Source organism: Python bivittatus, unplaced genomic scaffold (assembly GCF_059951505.1).
Source record: "Python bivittatus isolate LINGU-HERP-01145 unplaced genomic scaffold, Pbiv_v1 ctg000700_np1212, whole genome shotgun sequence".
NCBI lineage: Eukaryota > Metazoa > Chordata > Lepidosauria > Squamata > Pythonidae > Python > Python bivittatus.
In genome coordinates this window covers 7316942-7339827 of record NW_028277098.1, presented here as the reverse complement: position 1 = coordinate 7339827, position 22886 = coordinate 7316942, and the positions used below count along the sequence as shown (strand labels likewise).

Genomic DNA, 22886 nt, shown 5'->3' with positions numbered 1-22886 from the left:
GGATCACAATAATATTAAATAAAAACAGAATAAATAAAACAAACCAACCTCATAACAATACCACATATCCCAAGCATAGTGCCACAATATGACATAGACTCCCATGCTCTTACATTTGCTGGACTAACTTCCATCCTAGCCCAAAGCCTGGGTGAAGAGCCAGAGCTTCACAGCTCTATGAAAGGCTAATAGGGTGGGTGCCCTCTGAATCTCAGCGGGGAGGATGTTCCACATTTTATGGTATACATTCTAGGATTTGGTTCCTTCATTGTGTTAAAAAGCATACCAAATCCTGATCACAAGCAACTAGATCTATTAAAACAGATGGGGTTTCCATTTCAAGTGGGCCTTAGGAAGCACTGCTAACAACAAAGCTAGTGGAGATGACAGTATTCCAGCTGAGTTATTTAAAATACTAAAAGACGATGGTGTTAAAGTGCTGTACTCAATATGCCAGCAAGTTTGGAAAACGCAACAGTGGCCACGGGATTGGAAAAGGTCAGTTTATGTTCCAATTCCAAAGAAGGGCAATGCCAAAGAATGCTCAAACTATCGCACAATTGCACTCATTTCACATGCTAGCAAGGTTATGCTCAAAATCCTACAAGCTAGGCTTCAGCAATACATGAACCGAGAACTACCAGATGTACAAGCTGGGTTTCGAAGAGGCAGAGGAACTAGAGATCAAATCGCCAACATTCGCTGGATCATGGAGAAAGCACGAGAGTTCCAGAAAAATATCTACTTCTGCTTCATTGACTATGCAAAAGCCTTTGATTGTGTGGATCACAACAAACTCTGGCAAATTCTTAAAGAGATGGGAGTACCAGACCACCTTACCTGTCTCCTGAGAAATCTGTATGCGGGCCAAGAAGCAACAGTTAGAACCGGTCATGGAACAACCGATTGGTTCAAAATAGGGAAAGGTGTACGACAAGGCTGTATACTGTCACCCTGCTTATTTAACCTATATGCAGAGTACATCATGAGAAATGCCAGGCTGGAAGAATCACAAGCTGGAATTAAGATTGCAGGGAGAATCATCAACAACCTCAGATATGCAGACGATACCACCCTAATGGCAGAAAGTGAAGAAGAACTAAAGAGCCTCTTGATGAGGGTGAAAGAGGAGAGTGCAAAAGCTGGCTTGAAACTCAACATTAAAAAAACTAAGATCATGGCATCTGGACCCATCAATTCCTGGCAAATAGAAGGGGTAGAAATGGAAGCAGTAACAGACTTCATTTATTTGGGCTCCAAGATCACCGCAGACGGAGACTGCAGCCATGAAATTAAGAGACGCTTGCTCCTTGGGAGGAAAGCCATGGCAAGCCTAGATAGCATATTAAAAAGCAGAGACGTCACCTTGCCGACGAAGATCCGCATAGTCAAAGCTATGGTTTTTCCAGTAGTAATGTATGGCTGTGAGAGCTGGACCATAAAGAAGGCGGAGCGCCGAAGAATTGATGCCTTTGAACTGTGGTGCTGGAGAAGACTCTTGAGAGTCCCCTGGACTGCTAGGAGGTCAAACCAGTCAATCTTAAAGGAAATCAACCCTGATTGCTCATTGGAAGGATCGATAATGAAGCTCAAGCTCAGATACTTTGGTCACCTAATGCGAAGAGAGATCTCTTTGGAGAAGACCCTGATGCTGGGAAAGATTGAAGGCAAAAGGAGAAGAGGACGGCAGAGGATGAGATGGTTAGATAGCATCACTGAAGCAATGAGCATGAAACTGAGCAAACTCAGGGAGGCAATGAAGGACCGGAAGGCCTGGTGCAATATGGTTCATGGGGTCACGGAGAGTTGGACACGACTTAACGACTAAACAACAACAAAGCATTTCTTCTTGTGACCAGTTGCTATTGTTTACATAATTCAAATGTTAACAAAAAATAGGAAAAAATGTTCAAATCCTGTTCTGGCGCTCTTGGGGAAAAAGTCTAATCTTTCATTTGTGTTTTAGACAAAAAAGAAACAGAGGGAAAACTCTTAGTATTTCCTTCCCCATAATATCGCAGAAAACATAAAGTCAGGTAGAGACCTTCACGTCAAAAATCACACCTTCCCTATTTTTGTCTCACCTGGGTATTAGGTTCGCATCTCAGCATATGAAGCATGTATGCAATAAATATATCTGCAAATAGTATTATCAATATTGTAAACCCTTTTCATATTCTTCTTAAACAATTCAAATGCTATTTCATACATTTTAAAAATTAACTTCCACTCAGAGTTTTGAGATTTTGCTTCAGGAGGCTGCTAAACATATTAGTATAACTCTTTCACCTAATAGAGATATTATATTATTTTATTCAAGGCAAGGCAAGTTATGTGACAATCAAATGATCTCACTATCATATAACTATTAAGACACAGATTAAGCAGACACTGGAAATATATCCAAAATATAGTTAAAAAGTGAATGATAAAACTTAAATTAGTTAATTGTTAATATGGAATATTTATGTAACCAAAGTGATAATTTACTCTAGCAATATAGTCAAGCCTACTTAGCCACAAAATTATTATAAGACAATGTAACTGGCTTCTTAACATCATAATTGTGTTTAAACAGGCTATAGTACAAACTATTTGCTTAAGCTCTTGTCCATCAGTGTATCTCAGGAAACATGTCGAAACAGATACAACTGTGTGCAACCTGTCCCAATAAATCTTCAGACTTGTGCAATGTTCCACAACATACTTAGAATCCAAGGGATTTTCTTCTCCTTTTTTTTTTACAGCTGCAATAACAGCCACCTGAATCCCAGCCAGAAGCACTATTATGGGCAGCAGTGAAAAAGTAAGGTCAGAAAAGCAGGGCACAGCACAGAGACTTCTTGATCTTAACCATTACATTTCTAGATTAAAACTTGTTTAGACACTTGATAAATTATGAGACACTTCTGAATTTGGCCCTGTTCTACAACATTTTTCAGGAAGAACCAGTTTACATTATAGAAAGAAATCTATACTGTATCTTGAACTGTTCACACTAACAGCATACGCTTAGGTAAACAAATACTGAGTAATCACTGGACAATTAAATGCAACAACATGTTCATAAATCATAACCTTATGTACTCAGTACAGTACTCTTTCCTACTTTGCCTAGAACTTCCAAGGTAAATTGGAGCCTTTGCACTTAATATTTAAGGCTCAATTTACATTTTCAGTCCAGAGAAGCACCATGAAAATACTGCCCAGTGAAAAAAAACTTGAACAAAGTACACAAAATAGTGTCAAGCAGACCACAAAAGAGTTCCTAGACAAGTTGCTTTAAGATACCAACTCAAAAGAGCAGTTAACAGTAGCCATTTCCATAACAAAAACAAAACCAATGCTCTGTTGAATCAGCATTTATATTTGTGTACAATTTCACAGCTCTAGTTACAACTCAGTATACCCTTCTTCCACAATGTTCCAGTATACCCTTCTATTAATAACATTTTTCAACTATAAATCCTTACTGTATCTTATGTTCAAAAAAAATGTTACAGACACCAATGATTATGATACTGTTCAAATACATCCATAACCTAAATAGCAAAAACAATTTTACTTAATGAATGTCTTACTATATTAAGACCAAAATAACTTTTTGCCAATGTTACATTATCATTTTCTTGAACTGTAAACCCAAAATATAAAAGCTAAGCTTTTATTCTGAAAATGGGTATTTGTTAACAGGTCTAGCAGTGATATGAGTACATTGGATTTACTTAAATTCAGTTGGCAATATGGGCAGCATAGTTCTTTATTTTATTTCTGAAACAACTTACTATAATTAACATGAATAAGCAACAGTCAAATATAGACAAGATTCACTGCACTCTACCAATTAAGTGTACTTAAATTGCTAGTTAGAAAAATTTAGATAGACAAACTGGGCAGCTAAGTTTTGAAGTTGGCGCCAGAAATCATAACACTCCAAGCCAAAAAAGCCGACTCCACAGTAAACATGCCAGGTATGATCTATGTCCGGCACTTACTCACATGATTTGGAATTTCAGCAACAACTATGCAAACTAAATGAAGGGGTTTTCTGGAGTAGTTTATACTGAGCAGGTGAGTTATAATTAAGTGTACGTTGCTTTTTTTAGTCCAAGATTTTAAGAAAAGCAGTACAAATACATTCTCCAGATAATACAGAAAAAGAAGGGAAGGACAATTATCAAGATGGCAAGTAGTGATTGAGATTTGGGAAGGAATGTTCATTTATCCATTTTTTAAAGTAATCATAAGTCTTTCCATTTACATCATATTCAGCAGCTATTTCTAAACATCTGGATTAAATTAAAATAATTAAGAAGCATGAAAATTCACACTCAGAGAAGTAACGTATTTGATAGCTACATACACTCATACCTTCAAATGCAAAACAGAATAGTTGATAAAGAGGCAGCTAACAGCAAATCTTGCACAATGCATTAATAATTATTACAGATAACAAAATTATGCAGAAAAGATTCTGTTCTAACCCTACAATTGCAGCAGTGGATAAATGTTCTCCAATATTGAGAAGCACACAATTTTAGGCAATAGCCACGAACCCCACTGAATAAGCCTTTCATGTGCTGCAGCATCACCTGAGATTCTATTTTTTCCTTAATGAATGAGCATGAGTTTAAGAAAGACGACCCAAATGGGACTGACAAGCCCTTTGACTGCCTCCATTATGTTATGAAAGTTATATCCTTCTGTTTGATGAACAAGCTGAAATAATGGCAACTGTAACAAAAGACTTGTGTCAGTGAGTGCATATAGCAAATTTCCAGACCACCTGAAACATTCCTTTTTAAAATGGATTAGCGGTAGCTCCTCTAGCTATACGAAACAGCTAATGCAATACATTTCATTTCATTATCTATCTTCCCCATGCATAATACAGGTAGCCACTGACTATGTTGTAAATGCAATGAAAAAAACTTACAATGAATATTTCACTTAGACTTCCATATTTATTATTTTATCTCTCTTTCTAGTAGAAAGATATTCATGTTTAATGTTTATGAAAATCTGTAGACATGATACAAACTCATATCCAATAATGGAAAACCATTTTTTCAGGAGTCTACTACCAGAAATAGATTATTTCTCAAGTCAAGTTTATACCTACTGTTTTGAACAGTATATTAAGAAAACTTGCTGACATTTTATATCAACACATACTATTTAAGCACCCATTCTGGAAGAAAGCAATGGCAAATCACTTCTGTGTTGTTGCCAAAAATCAATAACCCTACTTGAATATGTATCTATGAAGTAACAGAACTTGAGTTTGACTTGAAGGAGACTTTACCTTTACTATAAAAGTATTGATGTATTACTGCTTTTACAACAGTGGCACTTATGCTATCAAAATAAATAATGCTTCAGTCAGCATGAGGCTTTTTTGAAGTGGCCTTATAATTCTGTAATTCCCTCCAAGTAGGACTAGGACAGCTTTTAAACAATACCAGCAAACAAGTAATATACTGCGGCATGCTGCTCTGATTGCTTCCTTTGGGTCTTTTTATGGGTAGGCATAGCTAACAAACCAGGAACTCTCTCTTGTTCTGAAGAAATTATGGATTGTCCTCAGGTTGCTTTTTTTTTCTTTTTTCTTTTTCTTTTTTGCTTGTTCTAAGACAAACCTACCAGAGTCCCTAACTAATAAAATGTACATGGAGTATCCCACAACTTTTCTATCTGCATCTGGTTCCAGAAGGAGTCCACAGAAGTACATGCAAGCAGCATGTAACACCACACTGCTGGTTCTACAGAAGGAAGATCCAGAACAGCACACACCAACATGTTGTTGGCACATTTATAAGCCTAAGATAGAGTAGTGCAATCAGTACTTTTAAATCTTTTCAAAAATACTGATATTTGCTTAATACCAGTCTTTCTTTTATCTGCAGAAGAAAATCTGATCCAGAATAAGCTTCAGTTGGAGAAGCTTAGATTATATCTTATTTTTAATCATCTAATCCATCAATAAAAAGACTTAAATTATTCAATGTCATTTTAAAAGATCAAATACTTTATGAATAAATCAAAACATAAACATTTACAATAGCTTGGATTCTAAATCTTTCTGCCTCACATGGGAAGGAGATTATAGTTATTTGATTATCCTACAGTACAGAAATGAATCCAAATCTAGTGACATTGCCTATACATATAAGTATCTGGCTAGCCAATCAACATTTGATGATAGTTGCTGGGGTTACCACTACTACAGTAATTATGGGAAAAATCTGTGTTTACTTTCATGGATGGAGTCTGAATGATTTTCAATATGAATCCATATCCCTGTAATAAATTGCAGACTGAAAATAGGAAGCACTGGAAACATAGATTAACACAATTTCTCTGTATGAGCAAAATGGCTGAACACTCATAGATAAAATTGTTTTTTCTACATGCTGGGGTTTGCTTTCTGGCCCTGAGATGAACAACTAATGAACTGCAACATGCTTGGGACATATAACACTATCTATTATAACTGCTAACCGTTGGATTTTTTCAGTATTCAGGAGAAGTACGCTCAGTTCTACATTCAGGACAAGTTAGGACTTTTAACAGTAGAAAAGCTCCTTCTGAGAGGTTAGTGTTTATAAGTTTATGCAGCTACCTATAAAAAGGTCCAGCTGGTTGCACAGATAACATTACTGTCCCATCTACAACACTGTTAGAGAAAAAAAACTCATCCAGGAGGAGCTATCCAAGGTCCTGTTCTTCCTGCCTTTTTCATTACAGTAGAAGGTGCCACTAGAAGGTCTTTGTGCAGATTTTTGTCTACTGCTCTTTTCTCTTGAAGCTACCTACAAGTACCTTGCTTGCTATAACTTTCTCTGCAAGCCTCTGGTTGCCATACATGGGCTACTGTTTCCACTACAAAAAAAACTTTCTATAGCTATGCAGAGTTATAAGCAATGTTCAGAACCAAGGCTCAGTGTGAACTATGATTAACTTCAAGATAAGAAGTTCTTCATTTCTACCTACAAACCATATAAGTAGAAATTAGTGGCAACAGAGCAGTAGAATCCCAAATATAGTAGATCCTGTGCATGCTGGGATAAATATTTTGAAGAATATAGTCCCACCCCCACCTGTTCTCTGGGAAAAGGTGGATAGGCACCTTTTTGGAATGCAACCAGAGCTAGCCTCAAACTGAAAGAAAGCCCAAAAACATGTCTTAATTTTCAGAAAGCTGGGAGAACCCAGGAAGAAGAAAAGTTTAAGTAATTTGCATAGGGAAAATGAGTTGTTAAGCTGAAAGTATAGCAATTCAATAGGGAAACCAAAGAATAGATCTTTGCCTTTTATAAATAATAAGTGATCTACCAACTCAGTGTCCAAATGAATTTATCTTCTCTTGTTACTGCACAGGAAACTGACTCTTGGACAAGTATGGCCATTTCATAAGCCTCTGACTGCAAGCTGCCCCATAGCTGAGGATACCTCACCAAGTAATATGCCACCACTTAATGGATGGGATAGTTTGTCTTTTTCTCTACCTGTTCACTGTTCCTGGATGACTTCACAAACCAGTAATTTGTGCTGCAAATGCTAAACATGGGTACCTCTTCTCCTGCTCGTGGTAACTTTCTCTTTCCCAAGGTCTTCCTCATCACTGCCATCAGGATTATGTTCTCCTCTGGCTGGCATTCCAAATACTATCCTGAAATTTAGGGCTGTATACAATGACCAGTGGTACACCTTTTTCCTACATAACAGCTCGAATTAGTCCACTATGCTTTCATCATTTGTTGACTCACTTCTAGTATGAAGTGGAGAGCTTCCATAGAAATCACAACTGCTTTAGGTATTTTTGTGTGTCTTATCTACCCATCTTGATTCAGGCCCATTTCAGTTATTTTGCTCTGCAATTCCCATAAACCCTAAACAGCAGAGTCGACTGTCAATTATTATGGGGAATTTCAATCCCAAATACCTTAAAGTCATGATTCATTATTCCAGCATAATAATGAAGATCACCTAAAGAAGAATATAGTGCTTTTGGCACTATTTTGGTGGCTTTCAAGAACACAACCACTACCAGCTGCAATATAGCATCCTTCTGATCCTGAACAATTGGGGTATTGCATATCAAAATTCTAGCTTATGCACAAGTCTTTGTTCTGCTATCAGGAATCCAGTGTCAGAAATACAGACCTCCCCATATCTGAACCCTGGGGCTATAGAATGCCAAACTCTGCTTCTTACACAGAAGCTGATTACACCTGATGTTGTGATTATAGTAATCTGCAGTATTAATGAAATTCTATGGAAAAAAATGTTCACCCACTGCACTGTATTAAAACTCAGAACAGTTTTCATAGTAAGATGAACATTTTGGGCCTTCCATCTCTTTGCACTGCCTTCAACATGAACTCTTCCAAACTCTGCTGTGGTAAGCATACAACCATGAGTAAAATGATGAGCGGTCATCCATCTCCCTTTATTTCTGACACTAGCCAATCATCATCACATGAAGGACAGTCCATCTATATCCTGTCTTCAAGTCCAAACCTGCTAACTCCAGCTACAAGAATTTTGTATGGAACAAATGTATTTTAAATATTAAACACTACCTTGCTAGAGCCTAGATTACTGTTAATGTCGGCTGCTCTTGAAAAGCCATAGGTAACTAACAAAAAAGAAAAAAGGTGGAGGAGTATTGTTGTCTGAAGCATCCTCAAATTAAATTCACTGATTATTAGGTTATGTTGTTTCCTTTATTCCCTAGATAACCTGTATGTATTCTGCAGTAGAAGTCATTAGTGTAGCTTCATTACCTGCTAAAAAATAAGATTCTTTTGTTGAAACATATGGATTGTATTGATTTGTGCCCAAGGATATACTTCAAATGGGGAAGGGGTGAACTGCCTATCAAACATGCTTAAGAAGTTTGACCTTTAAAATATTAATATTTCAAGGTTGTTTTATAGCCCATTCAAGTGTATTTCTTTAACCTTATATGCTTGGAGACCAGAAGAGGAGTGTTTGATGGGAAATGATTACACTAAATGAAATGTAATTATCATGCTTTCAGTTAAATGCTTTATTGGCTTGATACAGGACTATAATGTGACCAGCTCGCTGCCCATGCCCTTTATCCTTTCCATAATTTCTTTACCAAATTGAAGAGGATTCTGGAAAATATGTCAATCCTGGAGAGCAAAAATAGCCTTAAATATTCATATATTTAATATGCTTAATTTTTCCAGTTTTAACTACATTTTGAAGAACACAATCATGAATCAAATAAAACAATCAGTGATCAAATAGATAATATGATTTCATGAAATCAATTCAACAAACATCATGGACTTGGAGGTTTGAACTTTAAAGAGAATTTTATTGTGTTCACAGCTTGTTTATTGACACGTGTAAATTGAGAAATGTAGTCTGTTTCCCTCTTAATAAGCAAAAATTGGAAATGAACAAATTCTGACTTGTTAGGAAGTGAACATGTGAGAGTTCCCATTTTGTACATCATATTAAAGAAACAAAGCACAGAAGATGCCTCAGTAGTTGGTAGCTGCTCCCACTGGCAAGAAAATCCTAGCCAGAATTATTAAGCAGTTTGTACAACAAGCACAGTGTTTATTTATGAGACAACATTTTGAATTGTGAATCAGCATGACAAACAACTGAAGTTACTATAAAGAGAAAAAAAGTTATCTAAAATAACCAATAAACTGATACTTACTGAAATAGTGTGATTTATGATCCTCAGTCAATAGTTTGGATTGTTAGAGAGCTACTTTAACCCTTAGATAAACTTGATTAATAAATTGGAAAATATTTTTTAGAATTATGCATTTCCTTCACTCCTGGAGCAAATTCTTTTCTTAACTATGACTAATCAACTTATCAGCATTATTTTAGCAATTAAGAAGAACTCCAGTTTATATAAAACAGCATCTTAAACTTTAATAATCTTGTTTAGCTATGAAAATATATCTAACAACTGATTTAGGTGGCAATTTTGTGTTGGAACTATTATAAGCAGAGATTTATTCTATTTAAACTTGAGTTACTTAAGCTTTCGGAACTTAAACTGTTAAATAAAATATTGAGATCCAGTCACTTTTTGGTCTTGCTCTTTGGCAAGCAGCAGGAGGAAGATGGCGAAGGTCTGGGGCAGCAGGGTGCAGGGCAGCCCAAGGGGCAGGAATGGGAGTTGAAGCACACACTGCAGTCATAAATGCGGGTGGGCTGCCAAGCACTCTAATTTTGATCATGTGACTGTGGGAGGAGGGGCGCTGCAATGGTTGTAACTTCAAGGACCGGTCATAACTACCATTTGTTCAGCGCCATCATAACTTTGAACGGTCGCTGAAAGAATGGTTAAGCGAGGACTACCTGTATTGCCTATAGACACAGACTTTGTATGGACAAGTATAATGAAATATGGGACTCATTTATACAAAATATAGTAGGTTAAAAAAATGATAGTCATATAAATGTATTGGAAATATATATGCATCTGAATTATATTTGCATTTAGATATATATAGATTTGTAACTATTCACTGTTATAATGGTATATTACATTAAGTTCTTATTTCTTTTGTTGCATTTTTGTCACTTTTTTGTTATAGCACTTTTTAATGTTTTTTTCTTCTTGCTAGTGTATTATTTTTGTTTTTGTTTTTTCTTATTAATTAAAAAGCAATAAAATTTTATTTTAAAAAGCGAGGACTACCTGTAATGCTCTCACATATGTGTCTGTTTTTAGGATCAAAAACATGCCTAGCTTTACTATATTGCACCTGGAATTTATAAGTAACAATGCACAGTTGTCTATACTTCTTAGTACAAATATGAGGCATATTCAATACTCCAAGCAGTTGTTGATTAAACTGAAATATGCTTGTCTGGGTTTGAAAATATATTAGGGATGGCCTAGTTAATACTGAGATGGGAGATAACTATGGACTCCCAGTAACCTACAGCAATGGCAAATTTTTAAAAAATCCCCCAAAGTAGCAGCAAACTAGTTTTGTAGTATTGATAGGAAACCTGCATAGCCAGGTTCATAAAGCCACCAGGAGTCAATTTCAATTCAATGGAGACTTTGTAAAGTTTGAGCAAAAATCCCCTTTCTCTCCAACAGTTAACATTTATTTTTAAAAAAACACAAAGGCAATAACGGCAGTTTTATTTATAACTGCTCAGTAGATAGCCTACACTATTTTAAATCAATTTAATCTATATGCATGTACACACATATGCAGATACCATCTCCAATTACTCATATAGGTTTAGAGTCTGCAACTGAGAATAATGTTAGACTCAGTTCTTAAACCTACTATCATAGATCAACTGTTTTTTTAATGTGAATTATCTAGAGTAGTTTAAATATAGAGGGATATAAATTATGTAATAAATAAAATAACAAATTTATTTTCTACAAGTACACAGATAACAAATGTTTTCTCACAGAGAGGTAGATTTGTTATTACTATCTACTAAACATAAACTACCTGAACATTAGACAAATTTATTTTTAAAACAAAAAAACCCCGAAGCCTTTGTAGAAACTGTTTTATTGCTTCCCTTGAAAAGGAATGTTGTAGAAGTTTGCTTAATATGAAGGTAGTAAATAAAATCTAGTCATTATTTACATCCTGTGATAGAAACTAGACTCTTTTCCTCACAAATTATCTAAAGCTGTTGATAACTAAGGGCCAAAAAAAAAGTTCTCAAACTTAAGGTGTGGTGAAAAAACAATATAGCACACATTTTAAATACTATTTTTTTTCTTACACAGAGAGGTATAGGAACTGTGACATATAGAAGTGTGTGTTCAAATTACAATACTCCCTATATTATAATTTCCCATCCCCACAAAAAGTCACAAAGCCTCAAAACTCCAAATATGCCCACCAGCCCAAAAGAATAGTAAGTGTACACTTTCCCTATTCCCTTTTCACAAAAGCCAGCTATATCTATAACTACAGATGTAAAGGAAGGGCCACTTAAAGATGATTGGGTTTCTCCACTGCATTAAGTTATGACCTGCTTAAATATTGTTAACACAGTAAGCTGCAACTTGCAGGGTTCATATAGGAAGCTAAGCCATAAATGAGGAGTGGATAACCTTTTTTCTGTCATCCTTAACAGCAATCTGTTGGTGGCTGAAAAAAACAATGAGTGGTCCAAAGCCAAAACTGGACAGAAATCCTATATCTTTCCAATACTTTTTTTTTTTCTTTCTAGCATTCTTTTCTCTCCCAAGTTTCAAGGATAGCATAAATAGCTCTTACTAGGTAGCTCATCCTTTCCTACAATTATGTTTTGCACACTACAATGACTAACTTCATACAACACCGTTAACCAAAACAAGCCACATTATGGCCTAGTATGATGTGAGAGAACCAATTTGGTGTAGTGGTTAAAGCACCAGGCTGGAAACCAGATGGGTGACTTTGGGCCAGTCACTCTTTCTCAGCACTAGAAAGAAGGCATTGGCCAGTCACTTCTGAAAATCTTGTGAAGAAAAATGCAGGTCAGGCATTTGTTAGGAGTTAAGACTGACTCAAAGGCACCCCCTCCCAAAAAAAAGATTTCAGGACTTGGTTAGTATGCAAATTGACTTGTGTTTCTTTGCCAACTATAGTTTAACAAATTGAGTTTGTTATATCCAAACTGACACACTGTGTCTGATATAAACAGAGATTATTAAGGAGAGTTATAACCCAGTAGCAACACAGCTGCAGCTGGACAAGCCTGGGCATAGACAAAGGTTTTAGCACATCTACATGTTAAAACATGTCTTCACAGACTTCCCTTCAAACTAAGGTGTGAACAGATAACTAGAAGCAAAGTCACGTTTAATGAATTTTAAGTGGCTTTACATTCAAAGGCAAACAAGAAGGAACGTTCTGACCATCAGAGATACCTGTTGCAAAACACAACCAAGATACTAAATTTCATTGTGAGGTATGTTAGTGAAATAAAAATGTGCAGTACTGAGCTTTTTCTTTACTACTAGACTTCAGCCATAATCAATGCCCTTGCAAGCTTCAACTATATATGAACTGATGAACCTTATTCTTCTAGTTACTTTATCCTTCACATTGTTGAAAGATTAAGGGCGGGTACTCTAGTAGCTTATCACCAAACTTCATGATTAATTACTCATATACTGGTAAGGTTAGCAGGATTCTAATATGCATGTCATACAGTACATAACTTTTCAATCTTCCTTCCCAATCCATGCCATGTACCTTAAAAAGCTTGATTTATATCAAGGAAAAGACTTTTTTTTTTAATCCAGAGTAAATGTTACTGAAGTATAAAGTACTGCCATCTCACTACAGTTAACTGCACAGTGGAAAAACAAAGCACACATATACTAAAAATATATTGTGCATATCCCATCTTTCTAATGTACAAAGTGATAGCATTAAGTGCTAATCTGAATTGGCAAATCAAACTACACTTATTGTTCACAGTAGCATAAAACCCCTAGCGTGCTTAATAACCCAATGAAATGTCCAATGCATAGTTTTCTCTATGAAGTACAATGCTTGAAGTCCTAATATGCCAATTTTGGGTACAAGAATATTAATGCTCTTTTTTCATGTACTTGTCATTACATAGATACTCCTGCAGCTCCTGAACACAGCTTCGCAAATTAACCATGTACTGTCATAAATGATTTAGCACTGGACATGTTCATCTGGGGGGGGGGAAGGTTAATTTGAAAATTTTCATTCCTGAAAAAGATGGACAATAGGAAGTAGTTGACTTTTATTCTGTATGTTTTTACTTACTTTATTTATTTACTTTAAAACCACTGAACCATAAAAGCAGTTACCTAAATGTTCTCCTTGGCATTCTTCCTATAAAAACCACTATGTGGTGCAACATCAAAGCAAATCAACAAAATTAAACTGGCATTTCTGTCATGAACTACATCACAGGAGAGTAAGATTTCTTTGGAGGGTTTTCATATTGTTACAAGAATTCTAAATCATTTCTATTTTCTTAATTTTTATCACAAGGGCTCTTAATTTCACAGGATGCTGGTAAGCTATAGTGTGATTATTTAAAAAGTTACAAATGCTATTAAAATATATTAATCATCCTTCAAAGAGAAGAAAGTATTAAGTCTTTAAATCTGAAAAAAAGATTTAGTGTGAATTGATTAAACAATGTGACAGAAGTGTATTTTTACAGCAAAGCACTAACAACTCATTAACAAACTATTATTTGCCAAAGTGCCCATAGCAACTGCCCATGTTAAAATCAGAAGTGATAGTATAAATGTTTATTGACAAACTGTATCCTCATGATGCAGAGTTATAATATCCCCCAAATAGTGTAACAGAAAGTGAGAACAGTCATTTCAAGTTGTAACAAGCATAGGCAGTTAAGCATAAGCATAGGATTAACATAAAGAAATGTTAATTCTAAAGTGGCAAATTACTGAAATACAGTGGTACCTCGGGATACGAACTTAATCCGTTCCGTGACTCTGGTTGCAACTCGAGTTGGTCTCAAGTCGAGGTAAAGTTTCCCATAGGGTTCAGTGTAAATCTGGTTAATCCGTTCCGCCCTCCGAATTTGGTCGCAACCCGAGGCGAATTTCCCCATAGGGTTCAATGTAAATCCGGTTAATCCGTTCCGCCCTCTGCCCAAATTTGGCCGCAACCCGAGGCAATTTCCTCTTCAGAGCCTGACTCCCGCCAAGCCTGCTCTGCATTTTCTTTGGAGCCATGCTAACACGCACACCAAAAACCTTCACAAAACACCGCAACACACACCACGAGCCTCACCGAACATCTCCTTGCTACCGCGACCTCGCCCACAGGAAGCCGCGACTGCGTGACAGCAGGGAAAATGGCCGCGGATCCGGTTTGTAAGTAGAGGCAAGTTCATAACCCGAGGTAAAATTTTCCTGCCGAAGCTGGTCGTAACCCGAAATGTTCGTTAGTAGAGGCATTCGTATCCCGAGGTACCACTGTAGCAGCAATTTCAAGATGCCTTATCAGTAAAATTCTATTGCTTACATGTGAGTACTTAGTGTATGTATGGGGTAGGGAACTGTGAATTGTTTCTCTTTTTTATGGATCTTACAAACATACATAGGGACAATGCTCCCATCTGAGCATTAGGCCTTCCACAATTCCCTCTTCTTACATTTTTGAGCTCAAGCTTTGTAAACTTCCTTGGTTGTTAGACCTTCCTTCCATTTCCAAGAAGCATCCTTTAGCCTCAGCTTGTTGGCAAGCTGCCTCTTCAGTCACACTAGCTCCATTAGATGCATTCTGGTTTTCTTCCACACCGGTGTTGCTTGGAACTGTGCTGCTTTAATTTCTTTTTCAAGACATTCCAGCTGGCCTTTGCCTTTAAGGCTTTTTTCCCATTACATCTTCATTATTTCTCTTAGTATATTAAAATCAGCCTTTTTAAAATATTTTATGTTTTACTATTTTTTTAATCAAGCTTTTTGTTAAATCAAAAACTCTAACAATGCATGGCCACTTGTAGTCAAAGTTCCCACCACTTTAATATTGTCAGTCAACTTCTCTCTGTTATTTAGGACCACATCCAAGATAGTACATTCCTTAGTGCCCATCTCTGCATTTTAACCCATCCAACTATCCCATTAGAGCAACAAAGATTCTAAGAAATTTCTCAAGTATGGATAATTAGAATAAATAATATACAGGCGTGCCATAAACTGCACTGGTGCTGAGAAGAGCTGTATTCTACTAACCAAATAAAGATAATCAGGGTCCAGCAAGCCATCTAGCATAAAAGCATTTGCAAGGACAGAATTTAGTTCCCTTGCTCTACCACTTCGTAACATGTTCCCATCTAAGGCAAATCAGAGCTGCCATAAGCATATTAATAACTTTCTTAAAGCAAGGTTAGAACACTCATTTGACTTTAAAAATTATGCACAAAGTTACAGAAAGCTACAAAATGAATCAAATCTCTGAGCTTCCAAAATCCAGTTCATATTGAATTACATTCATTTAATCTGCCTGTCAGGAAGAAATGCTGGCAAATATTTCTGAATTTATGTTAATATACTATAGAAAAAAGAGCCATTTACATAGGTTTGTCAGACAATATTTGCAAAATAGATCTTTATGCTTTTTCTAGTCTATTCAGTTAAGATGCAGGCTGACCTTATATATAATTGTTTTAGATAGGTACCACTGCATCAGGCTTGATACCTGATGATTGTATGGACAAACTTTCTTCATCTTGACTTGTCTCTAACATTAACTCATAGCTCTTTCAAGGACACCCCAGTAATTTCCTTGTTTCTGTTCATCCATTTTATCAGTTGCTTTACCCTTCTTTCTACTTCCCATAACCTTGCCAAACATAATCATTTTGCTAGTCCATCTTCTGCTTGCATCACCTGTTGAACTTATGTGAATTTCATTACCTCAAGTGAATAATCAGTCTTTATTTAGTCCAGGATTGATTGATTGCTTCTTACAATCCATGATACTTAGTAATTGCCTCCAAATTCATAATTCAAAGACACCTATTTCTTTCTTGCATGTTCAGTATCCAGCTGTCACGGCATAGTGTTACCAATGGAAACACATTGCTTTAACAATTCCAATCTACACTGTTACTGAAATGACCTTATCCTTCATGATCTTGTCTAAGTCTGTCATTAAATCAAGAAAGCAAGGCAGAATACTGTTTATTCTTGAGCCAAAGAAAGCAAAACTACATATCACTTTTACTTCACTGTCAAGTGCAAATTCACTAAGCACGTTGGTTCACGTTTTCCTCTTAACATTTAATATTAGTTCAGATTTTTCACTTTCTATTTTCTGTTTCCACAATGAGCTCTTCTAAAACTTCTTTATGTTTGTCTAACAAAGTTGCATATCTGCATGTCTCAGATTGTTTTGACCTTCAGTTATGATTCTAGCTGTCACCTCTCCCAATGCTGCCATTATTATGATGTATTTATTGTACAGGTTAAACAGATAGGGGGCCAATATGCACCCTTGGGAGTGCCCTTCCTTATATATACCGACCCTGTTCTCCAAATTCCAAATTCAGCTGGTTCCAATTCTAGTTCTATATACAAATGCCTCAGATTATAATGCCATCTGTGCCAAATCCATAGGGCAGATTACTGCCATTACTGCCATTAATTCAATCAGCTTTGCACAAAGCAACAATGATACATATCCAGTTATGTGAAGTAAAATGAAATAATAATTTTGCAACTCACTAGTTTCTGTCAAATTTCGCTGTACTGTACTGAAGAAAATCCTTCTAATCCAGAAAATTCCAGTATCTGAGTTTTTCATATCTAAACAACCCAAGAATTAATGTCATCTAGTGTCTGACCAATTTCTTTGTACGCTGATTTTAAAGAGAAATTATAAGAACACAGCAACATGTTTAGTACTAACTTAATATAATGCAACATCTAGGTTTTCACTATTTGAACAAGTAATAAGATATCCTTGTGCAGTTTGGAGACAATGCTTTGAGACTAAGACAATAAGAGGGGAGAGATAAAGGCCTTTTTCTTTAATTATTTCCCAGTTACAACAGAATGTAAATTAAATAATCATGCATGTTTCTGTGGGTATTTTATTAGTATTATATTCTATGTAAGCTGCTGAGAGGCTTTCGATTGCATTGGGATATAAATGTGAAAAATAAATAAATAAGCCACAAGGTTTAAGGAGGAGTATAACTGAAGTGAATAATTCATGACCTGATTGACACATGCAACTCTTGAGGCCTTATTTTATGACATATTAATACTTATATAAGCAAAAACTTAAACATTTCTAAAGCAAAAAGCAAAAATCAAGTTAGTCTACTTCCATGATACCCCTGCAGCCCACAAATTAATAATAAAAACATTGCAGCTCCAGCCACAAAAAGATTCCATATACCTACTGCAACCAAAATCAAGGCTACAGTGTAATGATTAAAGTACTGGACTTGCACTGGGAAATCTAGGTTCAAGTCCACCCTCGACCACAATACTTTACTGGGTGACTTTGGGCTAATCATTCTCTCTTAGCCAAACCTACCTCAAAATATGGCTGTTTTAGGAAAAAGTGGGAGGAGGGAATGCTGTGTATATTCTCTGGAGCATCTGAAGGAAAGGTGTAATACAAATCTGACAAAAGAGTGACTACTGTATATGACTATATACAACTTTTGATGAAAACTAGTGTCCAGATAAATGCATTTCACCATGGGAAAAAAGAATTCATGATTTTTTTAAAATTTAAAACTGATAGGAAAAACAGTAGCAGACTTTCTAACATTAGCCAAACTAAACACAGTGGTTTTACTAAACCTACCTCTACCTTATAGCTATATAATTAGGGATGTTAAACTTTTGGCAAACTGGATATTTCATAAGCTATCAAATGCTATTGTAGTATATACTGCATTCCTTTATCAAATGGTTGTTTTTAATTACAATCCTAATCCAGCTCACTCAAAAATAACTCCTTGAAAATTCTGTAGATTATCTAATTTGAAAACTGCAGTAAACAAATAAATGTTAATATTCCAAGAACCATAGGAAGCACTATAAGAAATTAGGAAGCACCACAGGAAGCTCTATAAGAAATAAGAAAGAAGCACTATAAGAAATAACCATAGGAAGCACTATAAGAAATCATATATAGTGTATCATTGCTTCACTCAACACAACCAAGAAACAGGCTCTGTCATGCATCCAGGGCCCCATCAAGGAAAGAGCCAAGTCTTCAAGGCCTTAGAGAAGGCCAATGAGGATGGACCGAATCTAATTTCCAGAAGGATGACACCACAGCAAAAAAGGCTCTCCTTCTGCACCATGCCAGCCAACACTCCTTAGCAGATGGGACCCAGAACACAACCCTCCTGCCAGATCAGATAGGACAGGTAGAAACAACCAGGGAGAGACAGTCCCATAAGTAACCTGGCCCAAGCCATAAAGGGCTTTAAAGGTGACTACCAGCACTTCCAATTGCACCCAGAAGCATACTGGTAGCCAATGCAATTTGTGGAACAGTGGAGTCAAAAAATTAAGATTAAAAGCTGTATTTCTGCCTAATTATTTCACAAAGCGCAGACACACACATGCATGTATGTTATTTTACTCAATATTCGTATCTAGAAAAAAAAATAAATTTATTGCTGTTTTGGAGAAATCCATTTTTACGATAATGCAAATACAGCCAGATACAGGGCTAGGCAAACATTCCATTCTATGAATTCTTCTCTAAGATGATTTTTGTACATGTTGGACTGCACTTCACAGGCATGCAAAAATATGGTTGGTGCCATTTTGCTCAAACACAAATGTGTTGCCTTCTGTTGTATATATGCACAAACATGGTAACTTCCATTTGTGCATGTATTTGTACCCCTTTCCATAAAGCTGGAGTTGTATAAATTAGAACTTAAATAACCCAGGGACTTGTAGCTTTTAATTTAGCATCAAGATGCCCATGTGAAACAGCAGCATACCCCTTATTACTTTCTCCTCTTCCTCTCATGCAACAAGAATGCAGTTACACCTGAGTAGATTACTTGATTTTTGTTCTCTGTGTGAACCACAAACTGTGATTTGAAATAAATTATATTTAATTTCTACAGATAAACATACTTTAAATGCTGTGCTGTTTTATGTCTGTGATTCAAGAAAGAAAATAAAATTTTTAGCACCTACTTTTGGAAAGACACAGAAAATAGTGCAAAAGAGAAGTTTTAATTTGACTTCTGAGAACACTGTAATGAAAATTCAGGGTAAGAAAGAACATGATGCAATACAGATTCTGGCTTACAACATTGCAATGGTGTACAAAACATTTCAAACTCAAACCACTCCAAATTTAAAACACCCCACTGTACATATAAAACAGTTGTTTTGTGTTTGAAATGGATTGTTTTGATCATTTTGAAGTATTTTCAGCTCAAAAACAAAATGGTCAAAGGAGCCCATTTTAACCCCAAACCACTGTTATGAACTTGAAACAACTATTTTGAATGTGAAATAGAACATTTCAAAATCAAAAAGGTCCAAATTTGAAAAGTTCTGCACATCACTACTACCTTGCCAGTTTGAGATAATTTTTGTCTATACAGAAGGTGATATCTGGATGCTCACAGGGAACTACTGAGCTAAAAATTACTAAAATAATTATAACTTGCTTACCTTCTATAGAAGGGGCCTGGTCCTGAGCAGCATACAGCATCTCTTTGAAAGCCTGTCAAGAAAGGAGGAAAATTAAATTTGACAGCACAAGCACATCAAGTCACTTTGATCTGCCTACTTCAAATCAATTAGCAATTAAATCCCTTCATCCTTTACGGTTAACAAACAAAACAATGGAATGTAAATTTAATGTTATTTTACTTATTACCAATGTCAAATGAGGTAAATTCTACACATTAACCAAAAACATTTAGTACCAGGAACACATTGCCATACAAAGCAAAGCTCTGCTATATTTTTAAGGTTCTCTATTTTCTATTATCATTCAAATTAAACCTTGTAAGGTTAAGTTGGGAATTGGGGAAGAGGAAGAAGCATCTCAGATTACATTAGCAGCATGAATAAGCACAATAGTAGTTTATAGTATTATGCACTAAAATAAGTAAAGTCACTGTTATTTTTTCTGTCATATCTCTACTAAATTACAAATAAAATACATTTTATTTAATGGTAATGCACTGTAAGAATAGCAGGATTGAAAGAGATGACAGCTGAAATTATCACAAAGTAAAAAAAACTTTAAATGTCAGACATGCAAATAAGATAACATCATTAGATGAAAACTCAGACAAACTGATTATGAAAAGCCAGGTTAAAGCTAAATATTAAGAGCCCAAATATAATGTCAACCAGCATGTTTAGTGAACTTCCAGTTGATGGTGAAGGGATGATAGATGGCTTTATTTTCTTGGGCTTAAGAGTAGATAAAGATGGTAAGGGTGCTAGAGAAAAAAATAAAAATAAAAAAATAAAAAAATAAAAATAAAAATAAAAATCCTTGAAGAGATGGAAGCTACAGCTGGTCCAGAATGCAGCCGCGTGGGCTATTTTTGGAGCCCCAAGAAGGGCCCATGTAACACCGTTGCGCCGTGAGGTGCATTGGGCTCCAGTTTGCTTCCAGGTCCAATTCAAGGTGTTGCTTATCACCTTTAAAGCCCTACATGGCATGGGACCAGGTTACCTAAGGGACCGCCTCTTCCCTGTGACTTCATCCCGTCCCACCCGATCACACGGGGAGGGCATGCTTCGGACCCCCTCGGTAAAAGACCAATTAGCGGGGTCCAGAAGGTGGGCCTTCTCTGCTGTAACCCCTGCCCTTTGGAATATCCTGCCCCCGGAGGTGAGATTGGCCCCTTCACTCCTGGCCTTCCAGAGAGATCTGAAGACCTGGCTCTGCCACTTGGCCTGGGGTGGGGAGGGAAGTCACCAAGTGTGGGGATGGCTAGCCCCTTAGAGGCCTGTCATCTGCAGCTCTGGTAATCATCGGCCTCTTGGACTTTTTCTTTTTTGGTATTGTTTTGTATACTTTTTATGTTTTATATATTTATTGTTTTAATGGATCTTGTGAGCCACCCAGTCCCCCATTAGGGGAGATGGGTGGAGATAAATTTAATTAATTAATTAATTAATAAAAAGAAAGGCAATTACTACTTTTGACAAAATTATGGATAAGGATATTTGTATGATAATGAATATCAGAGTATAGGTAGTCCCCAGTTTAAGAATGAGTTCTGTTCCCAAGGTCTCTCCTTAAGTCAAATTTGTACGTAAGCTGGAACAGCATTATGGCATAATACTGTACAAGTAGTATTGTATAATTAACTTGAACCATTGTGTATTTAACTCGAATTTTGCTACAATAGGCACCTTTCTTAACTATGGGTTGTCCGTAAACTAGGCATTCTTAACCCGGGGACTACCTGTAGTTAAAACTATGTTCTTTCAATTATAATGAACTGTTGTAAAAGCCAGACAGTAAGAAGGGATGACAGAAAATAAGATAAACATCTTCAAATTATGGATCTAGAGATTATTATTAAGAGCACCATAAAATGCAAGAAAAAAACAATCCGTCCTGGGCCATAAAAAATACTCCCTCAAGATTAGTGAGCAGCAAGCAGAAGCTCAGAGTATGAACATGTGATATGAACAAATGATGAACTAGAAAAATGATTATTCTTGCAGAGGTCGAGAAAACTAGAAACAGGGGAAGATAACAGATAAGGTACATGGAAAAGATCAAAGAGATAACAGGACTGTCCTTGGAAAAGGTATGCAATGTTGCCGGAGACAGGGTGAGATTGCAAGCATTTGTCCATGCAGTTACTAGAAGTTGAGTTCAACTCATGTGGCATCTAACTGTTGAACTATGGATTTTAACTTAACAAATCAAACTTTAAGGCCTTAGCCTTTCATCTAAAAGTAAGCAATGAATGATCAGCAGTCACAGTTTAGAGGGAAGCAAACAGCAATATCAAAACAGCTCTGAAGAATTATTAGCTGAGGTTTATGGCTTTGCAAAACAGATACAAAGTCTAAAAGGATGCCTGGAAATGAACATGGAAAAATGGAAAAACAAATTGCTTTCAAAACTTCATCAACTGACCTCCAAATTGCAACTGATTAACTGCATGCTGATCTACATCACAACAGTTTCATACAAATTCTAGAATTATACTTTATTAAATGAAAAATTCATACAATTACAAGAGCCAAAGCCAATTCCCCCATCAGCTGGGACATTTCCAACACTTCAAGTTACTGTTATTACTTTTGGCAAGTCAGGTAAGTTGTATCAGGAAAAGAGAGCAGAGCAAAATTAGTATCAACATTTTTTTTCTTTATCACTACTAATTCCATGCCTTGCAATATTAATTTA

The 22886-nt window shown here is 36.2% G+C and overlaps 1 protein-coding gene across 1 annotated transcript in view; it reads right to left on the bottom strand.

Annotated features, from left to right (window-relative positions):
- The window catches only part of XPR1 (xenotropic and polytropic retrovirus receptor 1), a 99634-nt gene that overhangs the window by 63361 nt on the left and 13387 nt on the right, over positions 1–22886 (bottom strand). Inside the window, exon 2 of the mRNA XM_088153466.1 lies at positions 20168–20219. Within this exon, the coding sequence (XP_088009592.1) occupies positions 20168–20219 (52 nt within the window). The remainder of the gene's footprint in view (positions 1–20167; positions 20220–22886) is intronic.